The 18,027-nt window shown below is 28.0% G+C and overlaps 1 protein-coding gene across 1 annotated transcript in view; it reads right to left on the bottom strand.

Annotated features, from left to right (window-relative positions):
• Positions 1-18,027, bottom strand: part of LOC136989779 (protein AF-10-like) — an 82,517-nt gene that overhangs the window by 33,530 nt on the left and 30,960 nt on the right. The window contains 4 exon segments of the mRNA XM_067288046.1: positions 1,034-1,066; positions 1,068-1,144; positions 6,152-6,206; positions 13,517-13,596. Coding sequence (XP_067144147.1) covers positions 1,034-1,066; positions 1,068-1,144; positions 6,152-6,206; positions 13,517-13,596 — 245 coding nt within the window.

Consider the following 18,027-nt stretch of genomic DNA (forward strand, 5'->3'; position numbering starts at 1 on the left):
CAAAGAATTCACACCTCTGTTACCATTATATAACATAATGATGACTTTTATAAAAATTGCAAATGCTAATAATAAATAAAATTGTCATTAAGTATGATCCCTCTTGAGATATGATATGAGACCACCCACTATCTCCCTACCCCTTGACCTTTAATTACTGAAATTTAATAGCATCAATGTCCCTTATACAAAAGGCACCACACCAAGTGTCATTTCTTAATCTTTACAGAATCCAGAGTTATCAAATTTAATCAACACAAACACATCCATATAATTTTTTCCTCCTTGTTTGGGTTCAGCAATTTGCAAAAACCCTGTGTCAAATTTGACATAATTCCAATACTTTCCCTTGTTACGTATACATAACAGTTGAAAAAGAAACTATATTAAATATTTCTATAATAAAAATTAACATTTTATTTAAATTTCAAATTTTATAAAATTCAGAAAATTAATCTAACAATTTCTCTCTTTTTATATGAAAAACATAATTATTAACAATCTTTTACAAGAAATCTGAAAGGTCACTAAATCAGATTGGAATGTAACAAATCATAAATCTGAATTTTTTTATTATTAGCATTTTGATGGAACCCTGCCACTAGTTTCAATTGAACTGGAAATATCATTTCCTATTGGGACAGAATGAACTGGCTTACCACAAATTAACCATATTTTCACTGATTCTGATTCTGTGTACAGGTGTTCTACAAGCATCAATCACTTCAAACACTACTTGTTTGCTCTGTTTCTGTTTGCAATTACATTTTTTGTGATTCAAAATAAAAGATAACAGAAAGTTAATTTAATTCAGCAGTACTCAATTATTTACATTTCAGACAAATATTTGGCTGCTGTTTTCTAACTGACATGAATTGTGAACCCCACTTTTAATCTAGCATGAAGATAAAATTTGTGTTTGTAGGGTTTCAATTCCAATCCAATTTAGTGCAGAAACCTTAAGAAATTAAAATATCAAAATAAACTTCCAAATGACACACACAATAATTTGACTGGACTTCATAAAACTTACCTTATTATACCTATCTTGAGGTACTAGCTGCAAAAATGATTGGTTCCATTGTTGTGACATTTCCAAATCGAACTTCTGGTATGTAAAGAGCACATACAACATGGGCCCAACCTAAAAGATATAAAATAAAATCATTCCATTATTATAGTTTAACACATTTAAAAAATATCCTGCTAATAACAGAATTTAAATTATAAGAAAAATAAGCAGTTGGCTAAATAGTTGAGAGAGTAAAGGTAGGTCTATTCTAAGGAGCCAGGTTCAATCTAAAGATCAGAATATAGAAATTTTCATAAGTACAGTACTTTGAGTATATGTTGATCTCCAACCTTCACCACCTGACTACCTCCATTATGGAAAAAATACCTTAATTCTAAGATGCATTTTTAAAACTATTTTTATATGTCCAAAGTAGAGATCAGTCTTAGGGCTGGTTCTCATTTATGATGGCTTGCTTCCACAACAATTTATTGATGCAGAAGTCATAGTGTTATTCTCATATTGTAACATGTTGCTGAATGACATATACAATGTATGTTGAATTTCAATTGGCATAAAATTTGGTGTTAGATGATGCTAATATAATGATGCTTTTGCATTGGTCAATACTCAATTTTTCTATTTACTATTGCAATAAAAGTTGAGCTTGATCCAAATCTGTAAACATACCCCTTTCCCAAACCTGTAAACATATCCCTATAGTCTGATGTCACAATGGCTACTACATCAGGACTTTGCCACTTAACATTGCAGATTCCATTGTATTGAAAATCAGTCTTTATATTCACAGTCCAAAACATTAGAAATCATTGTGAGCAAATCACTTAATGCATTAAGCATTAAGTATCAGTAACAGATACATTTGGCTACAATGCTCTATGTTCATGTCATTTCAAATAAGCTTTCCTAGTAACAAATCTTTAATTTAAAAGTCTCTTTTAACATGTAAAATGCTTCAAAGATCATATTATGATGCAGCATTAAAATAAAAAGCCATCATATACATAAAAGAGCACAGAAATAGAGCTGTCAAACCTTACACATTCTGATGTACTTTTACTGCTTTCCTAACTCTTTACTTAGCTAAACTTAGTAAAACTGATTATTCAACAATTTTTTCTTTGGTAAAATCTTAATATTTGATTTCAAATTCATGATGTGACTTAAAATTGGGAAAATATAGTAATTAAAAAATAACATTTCTTTTTTCTAGAAGTCAAGAACCTTCGGTTCATTAGCTAACTAGAATTACTAAAAGCTTTAAAAATATCAGTCTTTCAAAAGTATTTAATAAAAATTCTTGACTTTTAGAAAAATATATTTTAATTTTTAATAAAACTTGAATATTTCATCAAATAAAAAAAGTTTCCTAGATTTTTTGTTTAAATTAAATATTTTGTCTTTTTATCTTGTAGCTTTAAAATGCCAAAATTTAATAATTAAATTGCATTTTTTAATTGAGTTTAATATTTAATTTTGAACTATTCAGAATCAAAGCTAAGACAAAGAATCTCCAAAGAGTTTTTTCTATAAATAATAAAACTAGACACTGGAAAAAAGTTGTAACAACAAAAGGTACTGTGGGACTTTATAATTAATTATCCTTATTATGCCATGGTTAAAGCTATTACACAATTTGGACTAAAGATAGACAGTTAAATCACTATCTACAGGACCAGAAATGCATGAGGTAATAGTTGATTGTGTGTTAAATTTGATAATTAGAAATACATTAATAAATTTCGAATATTCTGGAAGAATACATCAATCTGGAATGAGACTTGAACCCATGACTCTTGCTCACCATGCAGATGCATTCATGTTACCCAGACATCAATCTAATCTTCATTTTCATGATTATATCCTCTAAATTAACTGGTCAGGAAATGAAGCTTAAATGGAGATCCAAGTAGCATAATTGGCAATTCATTTACTTTTGTTAACAAGGAGTTACATGTTACTCAAGTTCTATTCCAGATCATTCTTTTCTTCCAGAATATTCAAAATTTATTTATTCATCTTTAATTAAGAAAATTAGGTTGCTCTGCAGTCTTATATGAGTGGTTTAAGCTAACAAAAATAATTGCTTCTGTCACTAACTAATAAAAGTAATTTAAAATAAATACTTCATAATGATATCTCATATCTATTCAGTTATGACATCTCATTATTAAGTCAACTAAATAAATATTATAGATGAAATTTGCCAAGTGTCTGAATGAATACAATGAATAATTTGTGTCCGAATTATTAATGTATTCTTGATATCAATTACAAGCTAAGTATTTTCGCAATCTTGAAAGATGATGAAAATACTTGAAAGATGGTTTATTTCCAACTGAAGAAAAGGTTATTCACCTCTTCAGTTGTAAATAAAATAACAATGCAGATGAATGAAATTTCAATTAACAACAGTTTTGTAAATACATTCATCACTGACAAAATACTTATCATTATTTCAGTACAGTGTTTGTGAATCTTAATTAATTTTTACCTAGCCAAAGAAATCCAGCATTTTTGGCTTATATTATATCAAAATAAGTTGATTTCCTTAATAATAAAAGTGACTGCATGTTATTTTAAAAAACTAGATTCAAATTTGGTATTGTACTATAAATTTTTCAGGACTTGATCTGGTTTAGATATGTTTAATTTGTTTCTGACCACCCAGCCAATACTATTGAGGATTTAGTCAAACCCATAATGGATAGGAATACAGATTCATCCTACAAAGAGATGATATGGCTGGCTACCCATTGATGTTGATCAGCTTGAATATGGTGAAACTATGTTGAAATGAGTGAATACATGTTGGAACTTTTCACCCAAAGTGCCTTGTAAATGTTAATTTTTGATGTTTGAAAGTAGAAAGAATAGTTATAAGCCATGATGGAAGACACATTTGAGTGTGCTATATAGTATAGTTTGTTAAATTATTGTTAATTAACACACAGTTAGCTGTAGTTCTGGTTTTGAATTCACAATTTTTTTGTTACTTATATAATTTTTACCTAATAAAAAAATGACATAATTTTTGCATTTGCATATTTAATAAAATGCTCATATAAATAATCAAACTATGTTTTGTAGTCTTTTAAATGGAAAGTGTGGTTTGAAATAGACGGTACAGTACATGTCTGAATTGTTATTCTGTCTAAAGTTGTTTTTTACTTTAAGAGTTACTGCCTTTCTTTCCTTTTTGTTATTTTATTTACCTTTTTATCTTTTATTTTGTACCTTTGCAAGTTTCAATTTTATATATCTATGATTTGTATTTATATTATTTATTTTTGTTATTTTATATGTCTATGATTTATTGTACTTATTTATTTTTATTATATAGTGATTATATTTTGTTTCAATTTTAAAAATGTTTCAAATTTACAGTTTTTGTGCTATGCACGTTTAAATTTAATATTTCATTTAGCTGATAACGTACTCAAATTTATAACTTCAAAACATATAACAATAACCTACGTAATTGGAGTTCATTTTGATAACAGTTTTTCACAAATACTTTCAGACAACCAAGCCCATCAGCAAAAAACTCATGTCTTCTCATGATTATTGTTATTGCAGATTATTGTTATTGCAGATTCTTAACAGCCCTGTCAAGGGCTGTTAAGAAAGCGGTCTCTTGTTAAGATCTGAGGATTTTCCCAAAGCTGAAGAGAAACTTAGGGACCAATAGTAGTTCCTACCCATATAAATTTGTTATTTTTACTAACAAAAAAACTTTAAGTCTGCTTTCTATTAATAAAGAAATATATAAATTTCATTTGTTCAGAAAAATAAATAAATAAAATACAAAACTGCAAGGGTGTAAGGAACCAAGTCCGAGCGTTATTTTTATTTTACTTTTATTTTTGCTTATTATTCTATTTTTGTTTGGGGCTTATGTTTTGTTAGGACAAGGTTTCCTCACCAATCACCTTAAGCATTTAAAAAGAGAAGAAATAAAACCCAACTCACCGACGGAAGAAAAGCACCATAGGACTCGCGCACATTTGCGCTTCCCGAGTGGCAAAGAATAAGTCTGCACCGAGAAAGAGGGGGGGAGACCCCACAAGCACGAGATAGAGACTCGCTAAACCTTAAATAATAATAAACGTCCCGGAAAATTGTAAAAACAAATAATGTAAAAGATTAGTGAGTAATTGTCGGAAAATAGGCTGCCAGACAACGAAAAAAATTCTTGTTAGCATTAAGTATGTAAATGAGGGGAGTGATTGCATTCAGACTTGTGACGTCACCTCACACTATAAATCCCGAATCTCAAGTGAAGACGGAGAGGTGAATTCCGGATAGCAACGAGCTTGGTGAGCTTCGTAGCAGTAAGCGAGAGAGGTGTCAGATAGGATCGAATAGTTCCAAGGTGATTTTGAAGTGATTCAAATATTGGATCGACGATAGGAAGTCTTGAGAGTTGAGGAAATAGGTTCCGAGTATATTGAGGTGATGATTAGGATCTATAGTTTATAAGAATTATTGTTATAAGTTAAGGCTTTGGTTTTGTCGGATTCCCAAGGGGAATAGAATTAAGTTAGAAATAGATTGAATTGAGTATTGTCGGGTTGATTTTGTTGAATTTCATTGAATAAATTATTGTTTGATTTTTTACTAAATATTGTACATAGTTATTGCTAAACGACTAATTAAATCTTTGATTTTTTTCTATTGACAAATCTTGTCATTATTTAATTCGGTGCACGCTTAAAGTCCAGGCCTGGCACGCTAACGCGAATCCAGAGTAAAGTACCCGGTAGGTTAACAGTTGTTTCCGGCACACAGTAGAGTCGATAATAGTCGGAAATTAAAATAATACTTTACAAAGGACCAGCTCTACTCCAAAGTCCCATGGCTTTTAATGGCCCTAAAAGTAGATTATTGTTGTTATTAATTTCTTTTAAAAATTGTAGTTATTTCACATTAATTTATAATTCATTTCATGTGATATTTAACTTCTATACAAATCTTTGTCAACCAAAACATCAAATTAAGTTAACAAAAAAATGTTCCAAATTACTCTGTTTGGTTTAAAAGAAAATAACTAAAATATTTTCTCACTAAAACTTGTTTCTTATTCAATATATATAATTAATAAAAAATAAATCTAACCTGAATTATCTGTGTGCTTCAGAGCTCCATCTTTCGATGGACACAATTCACATCTCTGGAATAGTCAAACAACATGGAATGAATAACTACATAATTTGACAAATTTTAATAAAAAAACATTTAAAGTATCTCAAAATTTCAACATATTTAAAAAAAAAATATATATATAAATACAATGTAAAGATTAGTTCTTTGCATAGAATGAAATGTGGACATCATTTAAATAAATCATTAAATAAAAACAGAATTTAATTAACTGAATTAAATCATTATTACCAATTAAAATACATAACATCTTACTTGATAAATTTTTATGAATACTTTATTTTAACTATTAACTGAATTAAATCATTAACTGAATTAAATCATTATTACCAATTAAAATACATAACATCTTACTTGATAAATTTTTATGAATACTTTATTTTAACTATTAACTGAATTAAATCATTAACTGAATTAAATCATTATTACCAATTAAAATACATAACATCTTACTTGATAAATTTTTATGAATACTTTATTTTTTCCAGAAAGAATATTTTCAAGAATTTTGTCTACTATTTACAAAACTAAAAAACTTCAACTTTCGTTATTATTTTAATAAGTTTTTTTTTTTGTTCTGAATCAATGCTGATTTGCAAATAGTTTATTACTGGGTCGTGACAAGATTTATTTAAAATTTTCATAATTTTATACATTACGTTAATAAGACTATTTAAAAGTCTTTTAAATACATGTTATTTTAATAATTTGATTTTTTATTATTTAAACATTTAGTACTGGAGATAACCAATAATTGAAATTGGTCCACAAACCCATTTTTCCAAAACAATTAGAACCAAATTTTCCTTACTAATTTAGTCTAAAAATTAAAATAAACAGATGTATTTGAACGACATTCTCTTTGTTTAATAATTACTTTTATTTAATTTCTCAAAAGTACTGGTTTGCAAGGGAATGGAATGAATAAAAAATAACAAACATACTTTTAGAAAAAGCAAAACATTTTTACTCATTGTAAGCTTAACATCCTCAAAGCAAATACCTTCAAAATACAATAGAATACAAAGTATTATCAAACAAAATTTTGTATGATGAAATTTATATTTATTTAAAATCTTATACTATGCTGTTTTTCTTCAACTTATTACTTTTTCTACTATTTCATTACTATTTCACTTTTTTTACTATCATAGAAAAACTGTTCTTTGTTCTTTATTTTGTATCTTTACTTTTGTCTTTATATATTTCATCAAACTTGCTGTAATATTTTGATAAAAATAAATAAATAAATAAATAGGATTAATTTTTAAAACTGGACAAAAATACAATGTAGAAATAAAATAAGTACTTTTACTTTCCAATGATTTATTCAAGTAATTAATGTTAGAACATTGAAAATCTGAAATTAAATAGATCCAATTTTCAATGTTGATCCTACATATTTATTCTAGTTTTTGAATTATACCCATGGTGGCTAAACTGTGGCCTAACTCTAGACAAATTAATTAGTTTCTAATATTAACTAGGCCATATAATAACCCAATAATTTGGTATTTCATTTGGTTTTAATAGGTTATATACAAAATACTGTTGTAGTACAGGATGCAACTCTCTTGTATTTCTGATAATGCATATATGACTCCTACTGTGACAAGGTTTGGCCACTCCTGAAATATACAAAGGCTCAAAGAGACTATTGAGAAATTTTGAACAAAATAAAATACAAAGATATTTTAGTTGTCAGATTATAAATTTCATTGTCCAACTTTTCTAAAGCTGACTGATGTACTTAACTCTATTAAAACTATTGTTCTCTTTCAAAATATGTCATTCTGCTCTGGTTCTTTCTTTATCTATCATTCTCCTCTAATGTTTTCTTAATATAATTCAATATATTTTTTTGTAAGGAACAAATCATCAGAAATTACAGAAAGCACAAAATTTGAATCTAGATATGCACGCAGAACTTTTGGATTATAAAATTACATTTTTGATTTAATTTGACAATCAAACTCGAAGAACTTTGTTCTTGTTTTAATTTTTTATTAATATTTTATTGTAAAATGTACTAACTTTAACTTTTAATTGCACATAATTCTAATATTTATTACTATAAGCGTTTCATAATGTTATTTAAATAATCACTTAATTTAGAGACATTCAGAAGTTAAGTTAAAGACTATATCAAAACTTCAAAACTGTTTCTCCCATTATTTGTGTGTTAGTATTGTATTATACACACAGTTTATAATATACTTCTATATATTCATCACATGCCTCTGTCACAATACTTCAGGTGGAGACATATTCCTTGTTCACAACTCTTGTTCCTGTTCTCATCTGTTGAAAACTTCTTCCCAAAGACATGCTTCTTTGTAGGTCTAAGCTGGATGCCATTTTGCCTGTGCCATCATTAAATAATAGTTTATGTGGCACTGCTAGGAGATTCTGGACTAACTAACACACATCCTAAAGCTTGTATCTAACAACTATCATATGTATGAACCTTTAAAGAAACACATCTCTGGGGTAGAGATTTTCATCAAATGAAAAAGCAGTCAATATGACTCAAAACTAGTTATGGAAACAAGACCCAAAGTTCTTTGTGCATAAGATACATCCTTTCCTATGGTAAATGCCTCAATGCATATGGTTAATATGTCAAAGTACTGTGTGTATATTTAACATCATGCCACTGCAACATCCAAGAAATGGGAGTCAATTTTTATATAGTACTTTTTGAACCAGAAAGTAATTAAATTTATTTTAGAATTCTTATAAGTAAACTTAATTGAACATAAAATATTATAGAATTTTGTTTTGAACAAAATAATTTGTAACAGTAAAATATTAGTAACAAGATATGTCAAGAATACCAAAAGAAAATATTAAAACAGCTGAACTTATATTTTAAAATTTATTTATTAATAGGTTATGTGATCAAGAAGTGTAATGCTTATTCAATTGAATATCTCTAAACATGGCTTTCTTGATTTGATTCTAAAATTTTAAAAAGAATAATTTGCAAGAAATTTTTCGATAGTAAGAAATAAATTGCAAGTAAGCAAAACATTGCTATGATGCAAATGCACATTTTGAAATTTCATGTTAAGCCAGTGACAGAATATGATTTTTTTTTTTTGAATTTCACTAACAACTTCCTGAAAAATAAATGTCAATCAATTATCAACATTATCAACTCCTAAAAAAAATCAACATTATCACATCATCCATAAAGAAGTTGATTTAGGTCTAAGACCCGTTCCATTTAAGTTTAAGATTTCACTTGCTTTTGAGACAATTTACAGTCATCTTTCCACAAGATTTATATTCAACAGCTAATTAAAAAAAAAGTGCTTTCTTAGGATTATAGAAGATAAAACTAGATGACTAGACAGAATAAATAGCAACCCTTTGTCTAGCAATTAATTATAATTAAACAGCAACGTTTTTATTATGTACCAACAATGTTCAGGTTTGAAATTTAGAACAAATATAAAAGGAATATTTACAAGATATATAATAATTACAACCAACCAAGAATTACTTTAAATATCTAACAAACAACATATACAAAGTAGAATATATGACATGTTTAAATTTTAAATTCAAATATATATACATATTCAATCAAATTTACACATGCAGATGTTCTATTTTGTAACTATTCGTTTTGGTTTCCCCATATTTCAAAACTGTATGTGGCCAATATATGCGTCAAAAACTGTCATTAATTGATGGCCCAAAAATTATTCTTCATTCTAAATGCAACTTTCTTTAAAAGTTGCAAACTGTACCAAAAAAAAAAGAAATCCAAATTAATTCATTCTGAAATGTCTAAGCATGAATTTTTTGAAATTATAATGAAAAATCTGGCAATACTGATGGTGGATTTGCAGGAAGATTATATGAAATTCCTAAATTATACTAAGAAAAAATAAATAAAAATTTTAAATTCAATTTTCTACATTTGACAAATTGATTTAAATATTTTATGTTTAAATTTTAAAAATTAACCAATGAAAATATTTATCTTTTAGTAATATTTTCAAAATTAAAAATTTAGCTATTTATCATATATTTTAAATAATCTAAAAAATCAGATGACAATATTTCATGTAAATATTAGGTGTTCCGCTCTTAGTATTTACATAAAATTCTGGTATTTGACATCATAACATTCTTCTGTGTTGCCATTTATATAATAATCCTTTCTTTAATTCTTAAACATTATTATTATTTTTAAATATATTGATTAAAATAACTATAAATAGTAAAAATTTGATAAGAAATAGTTGACTGTAAAACAAAAGAAAGTGTAGTTATTTAAAATAATGTGGAGTAAATTAATAAATATGTTCAAAAATAGGCAGATAACATGTACTAATTGACTGCTTATGTACTGAGAAACAAACTTTGGCACTTTGTATTGTGTAAAATATATGACTTTTTTGAAACTGCAAAATTTTCTAACAACATAATCAACATCCCCTTTTGAATACACCATTTTATTTTTCCATGGAAAATCTGCTGCCACTCAAATATTTTATGTCAGTCAGTCGGTGACGTCAACATAGCTTTATAATATACAGGGTATATATCCCACTTAATTAAAATTGGTTCAATTGATGATGTTTTTATATAGAATATTAAAAAAAGAAATGTACAAGACCAATCCCAGAACTATATGAAAACTGAAGAAAAGCATTCTCAGAAACATTAAAGCTATCAATATGAATACTTTATGTAAGGTTGGTCTGAACATAATTATGCAAACAGGAAGGTGAATAGATGCACAAGGACACCACTTTCAGCATCTTAAGTTTTAATACGTTTAAATAATGTTAAAATAAAGTTTCTAATAAGTGTCCTTTGTCTAAATTCATTTTGTCATTTCCATTAATTGGAGCAGATTTTATGTGAAACAACCTGTAGATTTTAAAGTCTGTAAACTAATAAGTATTATCAAATATTACAAATGTTCCTAGTCACATTCTGTAGTTCAATGTTGATATTTCACATTGCATTAATAAGATAATATGAGTAAGCAATAATACACATCTTTAAAAAACCTTAAATTCCAGTAATTAATGTTAAAAAAACACATTTTCAATCTATTACTAAAATCATCTTTAAGTCTCTAACATTCCAATTTTAGAATGTACATTAAATGCATAAATTTTAAACTGTGAACGTATTATTATCATAATATATACACAATTTAAATAAACATATATATTTAAATTTCGAATTTTTGCTCTCATTTTTGTAATATATCATTGTTCTTTATTACATTCCAAAATTGAAATGTTAGAGAGACCTGAAGATGATTTTAGTAATAGATTAAAAACGTTTATCTATTAAAGTTATTTACTGGGATTTAAGGTTTTTAAAAGGTGTGTAATTATCATTTACACATATCCAGTTTGAAGTAAAAGTTAAAATGTATTAATATGAGTAAGAGTACAGTATGAGATGCTTAAAATTAACCATTCATTAGTCATTTCTCTTCACAATATATTTTATATACAGTAGACTCCTATATAACGCGCTCCCGTAAAACGCAACAAAAAAATTGCAACTAGTACTCATACAGCATGATAAACAGTCCCGTATAACGCGTAAGATAAATTTAACATTTTCACATAGTTGTTGATTTTTTGTTTAGAAAAGCAAATGTATACACTTACCTGTTGTTTATATATGAATAGCAAAGCTGATGGTTTAAAGAAGTAGCGGTTTATAAAAAAATAATAATACATACTCATTTAAAGATATAAGAGGAAAATAATTTTATTCAACTTAAAATAAAATCATGCATTTCACTATTTAACATTTATTCACTATCGGAAGTATCAACAAATAAGTTCCAACGATGCCATTTTGTTAATATTGGTTGTACAGTACAGATTTATTGACAACTGTTACAATTTACAGACTCCTGAATTTGCATAAATTGATCTGTCCCGTAAAACGCGATTTCCTACAACGTGGAACGTATCCCCTGCGTTATACGGGAGTCTACTGTATTATCTATGATAGATACAAAGACAAGTGTTTACACACATATAAATATTAAATCATATACTATAAAACCAAAGCATGTGCAAAGATAAACATATCTTTCATATAGTTCAAATTTTTTACTTCCCCTTTGTAATATTCTCCAACAACCAGGAAAATACGGCAATCTGTAAAATTTTAAAGGTTAAGGGAGTTGGAATATACATGGGATCATGGGTCATATTTTGAATTGGATTAGACAATAAAAATTTATTAATTATTGGAATTTACATTTTTTTTTTTAAAAACTCACCCCTACCCTAAAAATAAGGATTTTGTCTTTTTATAATACTTAATAATATAAAAATTATTTTAACAAATGATACCATACACAATTTTAACTTTAAACCACTCTCTTACTTTTTTGAAAAATTTCTCATAATTCAAAAACATTACTCCTTTAAACTTTTATTATTATATAAATTTTATATCATAGTAAAATTGAAAATTACTGGACTTCCTTTTCAGTTCCTTTAATTAACCTCCCATTCTAGTGCTGGGAAAATCATGCGAGAGTTCTTGTAATCTTTTGAATATTCTAATTATTTTAATTTTAAATGTTGCTCTTTAACAAATTGTATTTCTGAAGATATTGGCAGTAGAACAATAAACTCTTTAAATTCATTCTTATTTTATAGATGCTTTTCTAATTTAACGATGGAAAAAATAGGTATATAATACATGTTTAACTATACATAGTGTGAATACAACAATGCTCCATATTGATGGACAGTTACTATATTGATCTGTGCTAACAAACACTGACATTACAGCATTAAAAGAAACGTTATTTGTAATAAGTACAATATACTTCTCATATGTTTAAATACCTTAGCTTCACCAACAGATACTAATTGAACTATATAAAGACTGTGCCATATCTCTGCATACATTAAATTAGTTAATTGTCTACTTTTTAAGCTTTTTTTAGATTAAACAGCTGCAATTTTACTAGATGTGTATAGCTTTTAACTATAAATTAATATTTTTCTTTTGTTTTCTAACAAACTTTATATAAAGCAGATCTAAATTCCAAATTATTCAAATAATCAATGATCTATATATATACATTTCTATATTTAGCATATAAATACTAAAAGAAGTGTTTCAAGTCATTTAAATTAAATGGTCTATCTATAAAATCCTTCAACTTTTCAATTTTCAGAATAAATTTTAATAATTAAAAACTAAATTATTTTATAATTAAAAAAAATATGCATAATTTAATTAAATTCCTACATTTGGCTGTTATTTTTTAATTAAAAAATTATTGGAAGATATATATTAGCTACTTACCACTCTCGCAGCACGTTCTTGTGATTCGCATTTTCTGCAGAACCAGGGACCAGTTGGAACTTGTACAATTCCATAACAAGCTGTAAATTGATCATATAGATATTCATACCCATTAATATTATGAAATTTTTATCTACATTTTCGTATATGTATGTTAAAATTTCATAAATGGTATTTGGTTAACTGGATAGACTATTGTAAAGCTACAGCTTCTGCTTACAAATCTTACAACTATGATGATAAAAAAAAAAGGTTCGATCTTAAAATATCTACATAATGTACTGCTAGTTTGTACTATTTCTTAACTGTATCTTTTTTTATAAGATTCACCTTGAATTCTTTTTTAACTACTGATTCATATTGCCAGATAGTATTTATATAGAAACAACTGTAAACATAACATATAACAAAATTTTTTAAAAATTAATTTAAAATCATTTTTAAAGCAATACTTTATAAATTTTAATTTGTAATTTTATACATTCATAAAAGTCAATATATTGCTAAAAGAAATTTTGCAAGTATGAAGGTATGCATAAGTACAAATGTTGATATTTATGATTTTTTAATAATAAATAAATGAGAAAGTATTAGTCTGGGAACTAGAAACTTTAATGAATAGAATATTTTTGATCAATTAAATGACAATCTTCAGCATAAAAACTAATGACATAGAAGATAATTAAAATGCAACAGATACTATACATCTTTCTATTCTATTCAAACATTGTTTGAATGGAATAGAATGCTGAAGATGGTTATAAAATTGACCAAAAATGTTTGTCATTCCTTAAAGTTTCTAGCTTCATAAGCAGTTAACTCATTTATATAACACCTGCCAATTGCTGACTAGAGTAACACCAATGGACACTGGTAGTTGGTTGCAGGTTTGCATTTCACCAACAAAACAAGTGGGCTGTGTGGAGCTTTCTGAGTTTTCTTTACATGTGTAATCCCTAAATAAGGACCCAGTTCTCAAAAAGTCCTCCCAGGAGATGTATGGTGTGTTGTCTATTCCTTCAATAGAACTCAATCCATTTATATAAAAAAGTTTTACTGTAAACAAGATGATTACTTAGCTTGGGAAGCCAAAAATTTTAATGAATGAAACATTTTCAGTCAATTTGATAATTATTCTGTAGCATATAAACACACATTCAATAAAATATCTATTGCATTTTAATTATAGTATGCTTGAAATTACCCACTTTGTATTTTTTGAATAATAGAAAAAATAGAATCTCTATTTAAATTTCATTCTGTAACCTGATGAAGGCTTATCAATCAGACTAAAAACATTTGTTTTGATTAAATTTAGCTGCTGGAAAAGTATGTTTAGTATCTTCATATTTGTGGATACAATTGTGGAAGAAAGTCTGATCATTCTCAAAACCATTTCTCAACAACACAGCAAATCATACTGACATGAAATTAGGGTTGCCAACATTTGCCAACTACTCGCCTGGAGGATTGCCCCCCCAAAATAAACAGTCACAATATTTTATTTATTCAACAATTATATTATCATATACGAGTACAGTATATATATTTATATATAGTATTACACAGTTAACAATCCAACATTATTTTATATAGTAAGTATAATTGTAATGCTTCTTATTTCTTAAAATTATATATTTTTTTCTGATTTTGCTACTTGCAATAATTTTTTTTGGTCATGTTGAAATAAATAAGAATGAAAAGCTTCGCAGCTCATGTCGAAATTAATTCGAATGCCTAACTCTGCTTTAACGAGCTCCACTCGCATTCTACTTCTATCATTTCTCCAAGCAGATTGCAGATTCCATTATAGAAAAAATTCTTTCCACAAATGCATTGCTTACAGGTACGCTTAGAACTTTGCCAACAATTTGTTTGATTTCAGTCACATCAAGGGTTTTAAAAATAGACACCCATATTTTTTCTGTTGATAACTCCTCATTTCAAAGTTTTTCTAAATTGTTATTTTGAATTAAAATTATTTTGTCATATAGAATATCTTCATTATAGTAATAAGTATTAAAACTTTATCACAAAAAAGGATATTTTAAAAAATTACTTCTACAGACAATTTCAATTTTTACTTAGAAATAAATAAATTCATTTATTATAAAGGAGACAAACAAAAATTTATTTGAAAAACACAAATATTTGTTTTATTTGGGTCTCTAATTAATAAAAAACGACGAAACACCATTTTAAAGTGCATTTTTATTCAAATAATATATTTATAAATAATATGTAGCCAAAAACGCAGCCAAGTCAAATTTCTGTAGCCCAAAAAGTAGCCAATGTGCCAAATGATATTTTTTATGCCAAACTGATAAAAGGATAGCCAAATTTTGCACAAAGTAGCCAAATCTGGCAACGCTGCCTATGGTAGCGAAATATGGCGACCCTTCCAGTAATCTCGATGACATGAGTGTTTAGTAATGAAATGTAGATGGCGCTTATCGTAATGATGATTTTGTATGCAAATTTTCAACAAAAGTTTTCGATCTGGAAATATGAGGAATAATGTGAATGTTACAGAATAATTAACAAACCGATTTTAAATTTTAATATTAAAGAATAATAAGTAAAACATTGATATTCCTGGTGAAATTACTAGTAAAACTGGAGACTGGATAAATGTTACCAAAACTGGAGTCTCCAGGCGAAAATGACACGGTTGGTAACCCTACATGAAATGCCTTCTCCAGAAGTTCAAGGACATGGTAGTTACCCTGTGACTACCATGTCTTTGCACATATTGGGGAATAAGGTAGGTTCTCCAGTGTTTCCCAGCCAAACTTCTGCAGTTTGTCTTTGATGGTATGTGCAATGTGCTGAGTTATTCTGGTTGTTTGGACTTTAGGGCTGTTCAAGGCAATCAATGACTAGGCAATTACGGTTCATGTTTGTGGAGGTGTTTGTTTCCAAGAAGTCAAAGAGTAGTGAGACAACACTGTCAAAAAAATCAGGCCACCATATTTCCTGTAGCCTGTTAACCTTGATCTTCTTGGATGGAGAAGAACAGGTATATCTTCATTCCACTGATTATTGCCTGTCTTCTGGATCATAATGAAAACACCAAGACTCATCTAGAGTTACTATTCTCTGAAAAAAGTCATTCCCTCTCTCAGAGAAGCTCAACAATTACATCAGTAAAGCACCCTTCCATTTCATCATCTGTTCTATCCTTTCGTCAATTTATACAGGACCCATTGTGAGCACTTCTTATAAATGAGTATTTGAATGCTTCAGCAGATGCTTCCATGCCAGTTTTCTTGAATGATTAGCACTGTATTCAGATGACCTGAACATGCTTGATCAGTGGTGGAACCTTTCCTGAGTGCCAAACACATCTTGTGACACTTTGAAATGACAAGCAGAGTCTGCCATACACTGTTAATATCATCTATAAATTTTGGCTGCTCTGCAACAAGAACTATATCACAATTTGATCACATTTAAACAGATTCAGTATCATAATAGCCATCATTTCCAAATCAATGTGCCAGACTAACACAATGTTCAGAAATCTAAATCATACAAATGGTCTGTCTCAATCACAGGTTAGTAAATCTGTGCACAGTGATTTGACTTCCCAAAACCAACTCATAATCATTGGCTCTCACTAATAAATATATCCAATTATATCTGGAAAATTTAAAATAATGCACTGTATGTTAATGCAGGTTGAAGGAAGAAATAACTATTAGCAAGGTTGAGGCTGAAGTTTTAAATGCGAAAACGTGTACGTCAGACATTCAGCGCCACTTTCCTGTAAGCCTAGAAGTTTGACAATGGTGTTTGGAAAGTCAGTGGAATCACGCTTGACATTCCAAAGGCCATTGCCAAACTTCTAGGCTTACAAGAAAGCGGCACTGAATGTCTGACGTACACATTATTGCGTTGAAAACTTCGGCCTCAACCTCGCTATTAACTAAAAAAGAAATCAAAAGTCAAATTAAATGAATAATATTTACAGAATAAATTATAGCTTATTTATAGCTTATTTCATAAATCTTGGGTGTAAATGCACAATAGTAGGACCAATCTATTTACTTAGTGAAGGAAATGATTGCTGACAAATCTTTGACAAGATCCCAAATTGAATCTTTGTGTGTTACCAAAAAGGGTTCTTGAACATTTTAAAATTTCTGGTATCCCAACTGAATGGTATGAATTGCCCAGCCAAGATACATGAAACGATTTGTAATATTAGAGAGGTTGCATCCAAAGTTTTCATCTCTAAAAACATGAACGTCAAACTTTGAGCACCGCCATCTTGTAAGCCTAGAAGTTTGACGTTCACATTTTAGAGATGAAAACTTTGGATGCAACCTTTCTATTCTGAAGCCTAGAAACTTAAAAAACTACTTTATCACTTATTAAATTTAATAATACAAAGCTATAAAATATGTACTGCTGGACAGAAAAGTGAAACATTCACTTTTTCTGTTCACCAGTGTATTCCAATTATTTCATATTTATACTTCTTTTATTTGAAAGTTTATAGTATATTT

The sequence above is a fragment of the Centruroides vittatus genome, unplaced genomic scaffold (assembly GCF_030686945.1).
Source record: "Centruroides vittatus isolate TY-2023 unplaced genomic scaffold, ASM3068694v2 scaffold_769, whole genome shotgun sequence".
Classification (NCBI taxonomy): Eukaryota; Metazoa; Arthropoda; class Arachnida; order Scorpiones; family Buthidae; genus Centruroides; species Centruroides vittatus.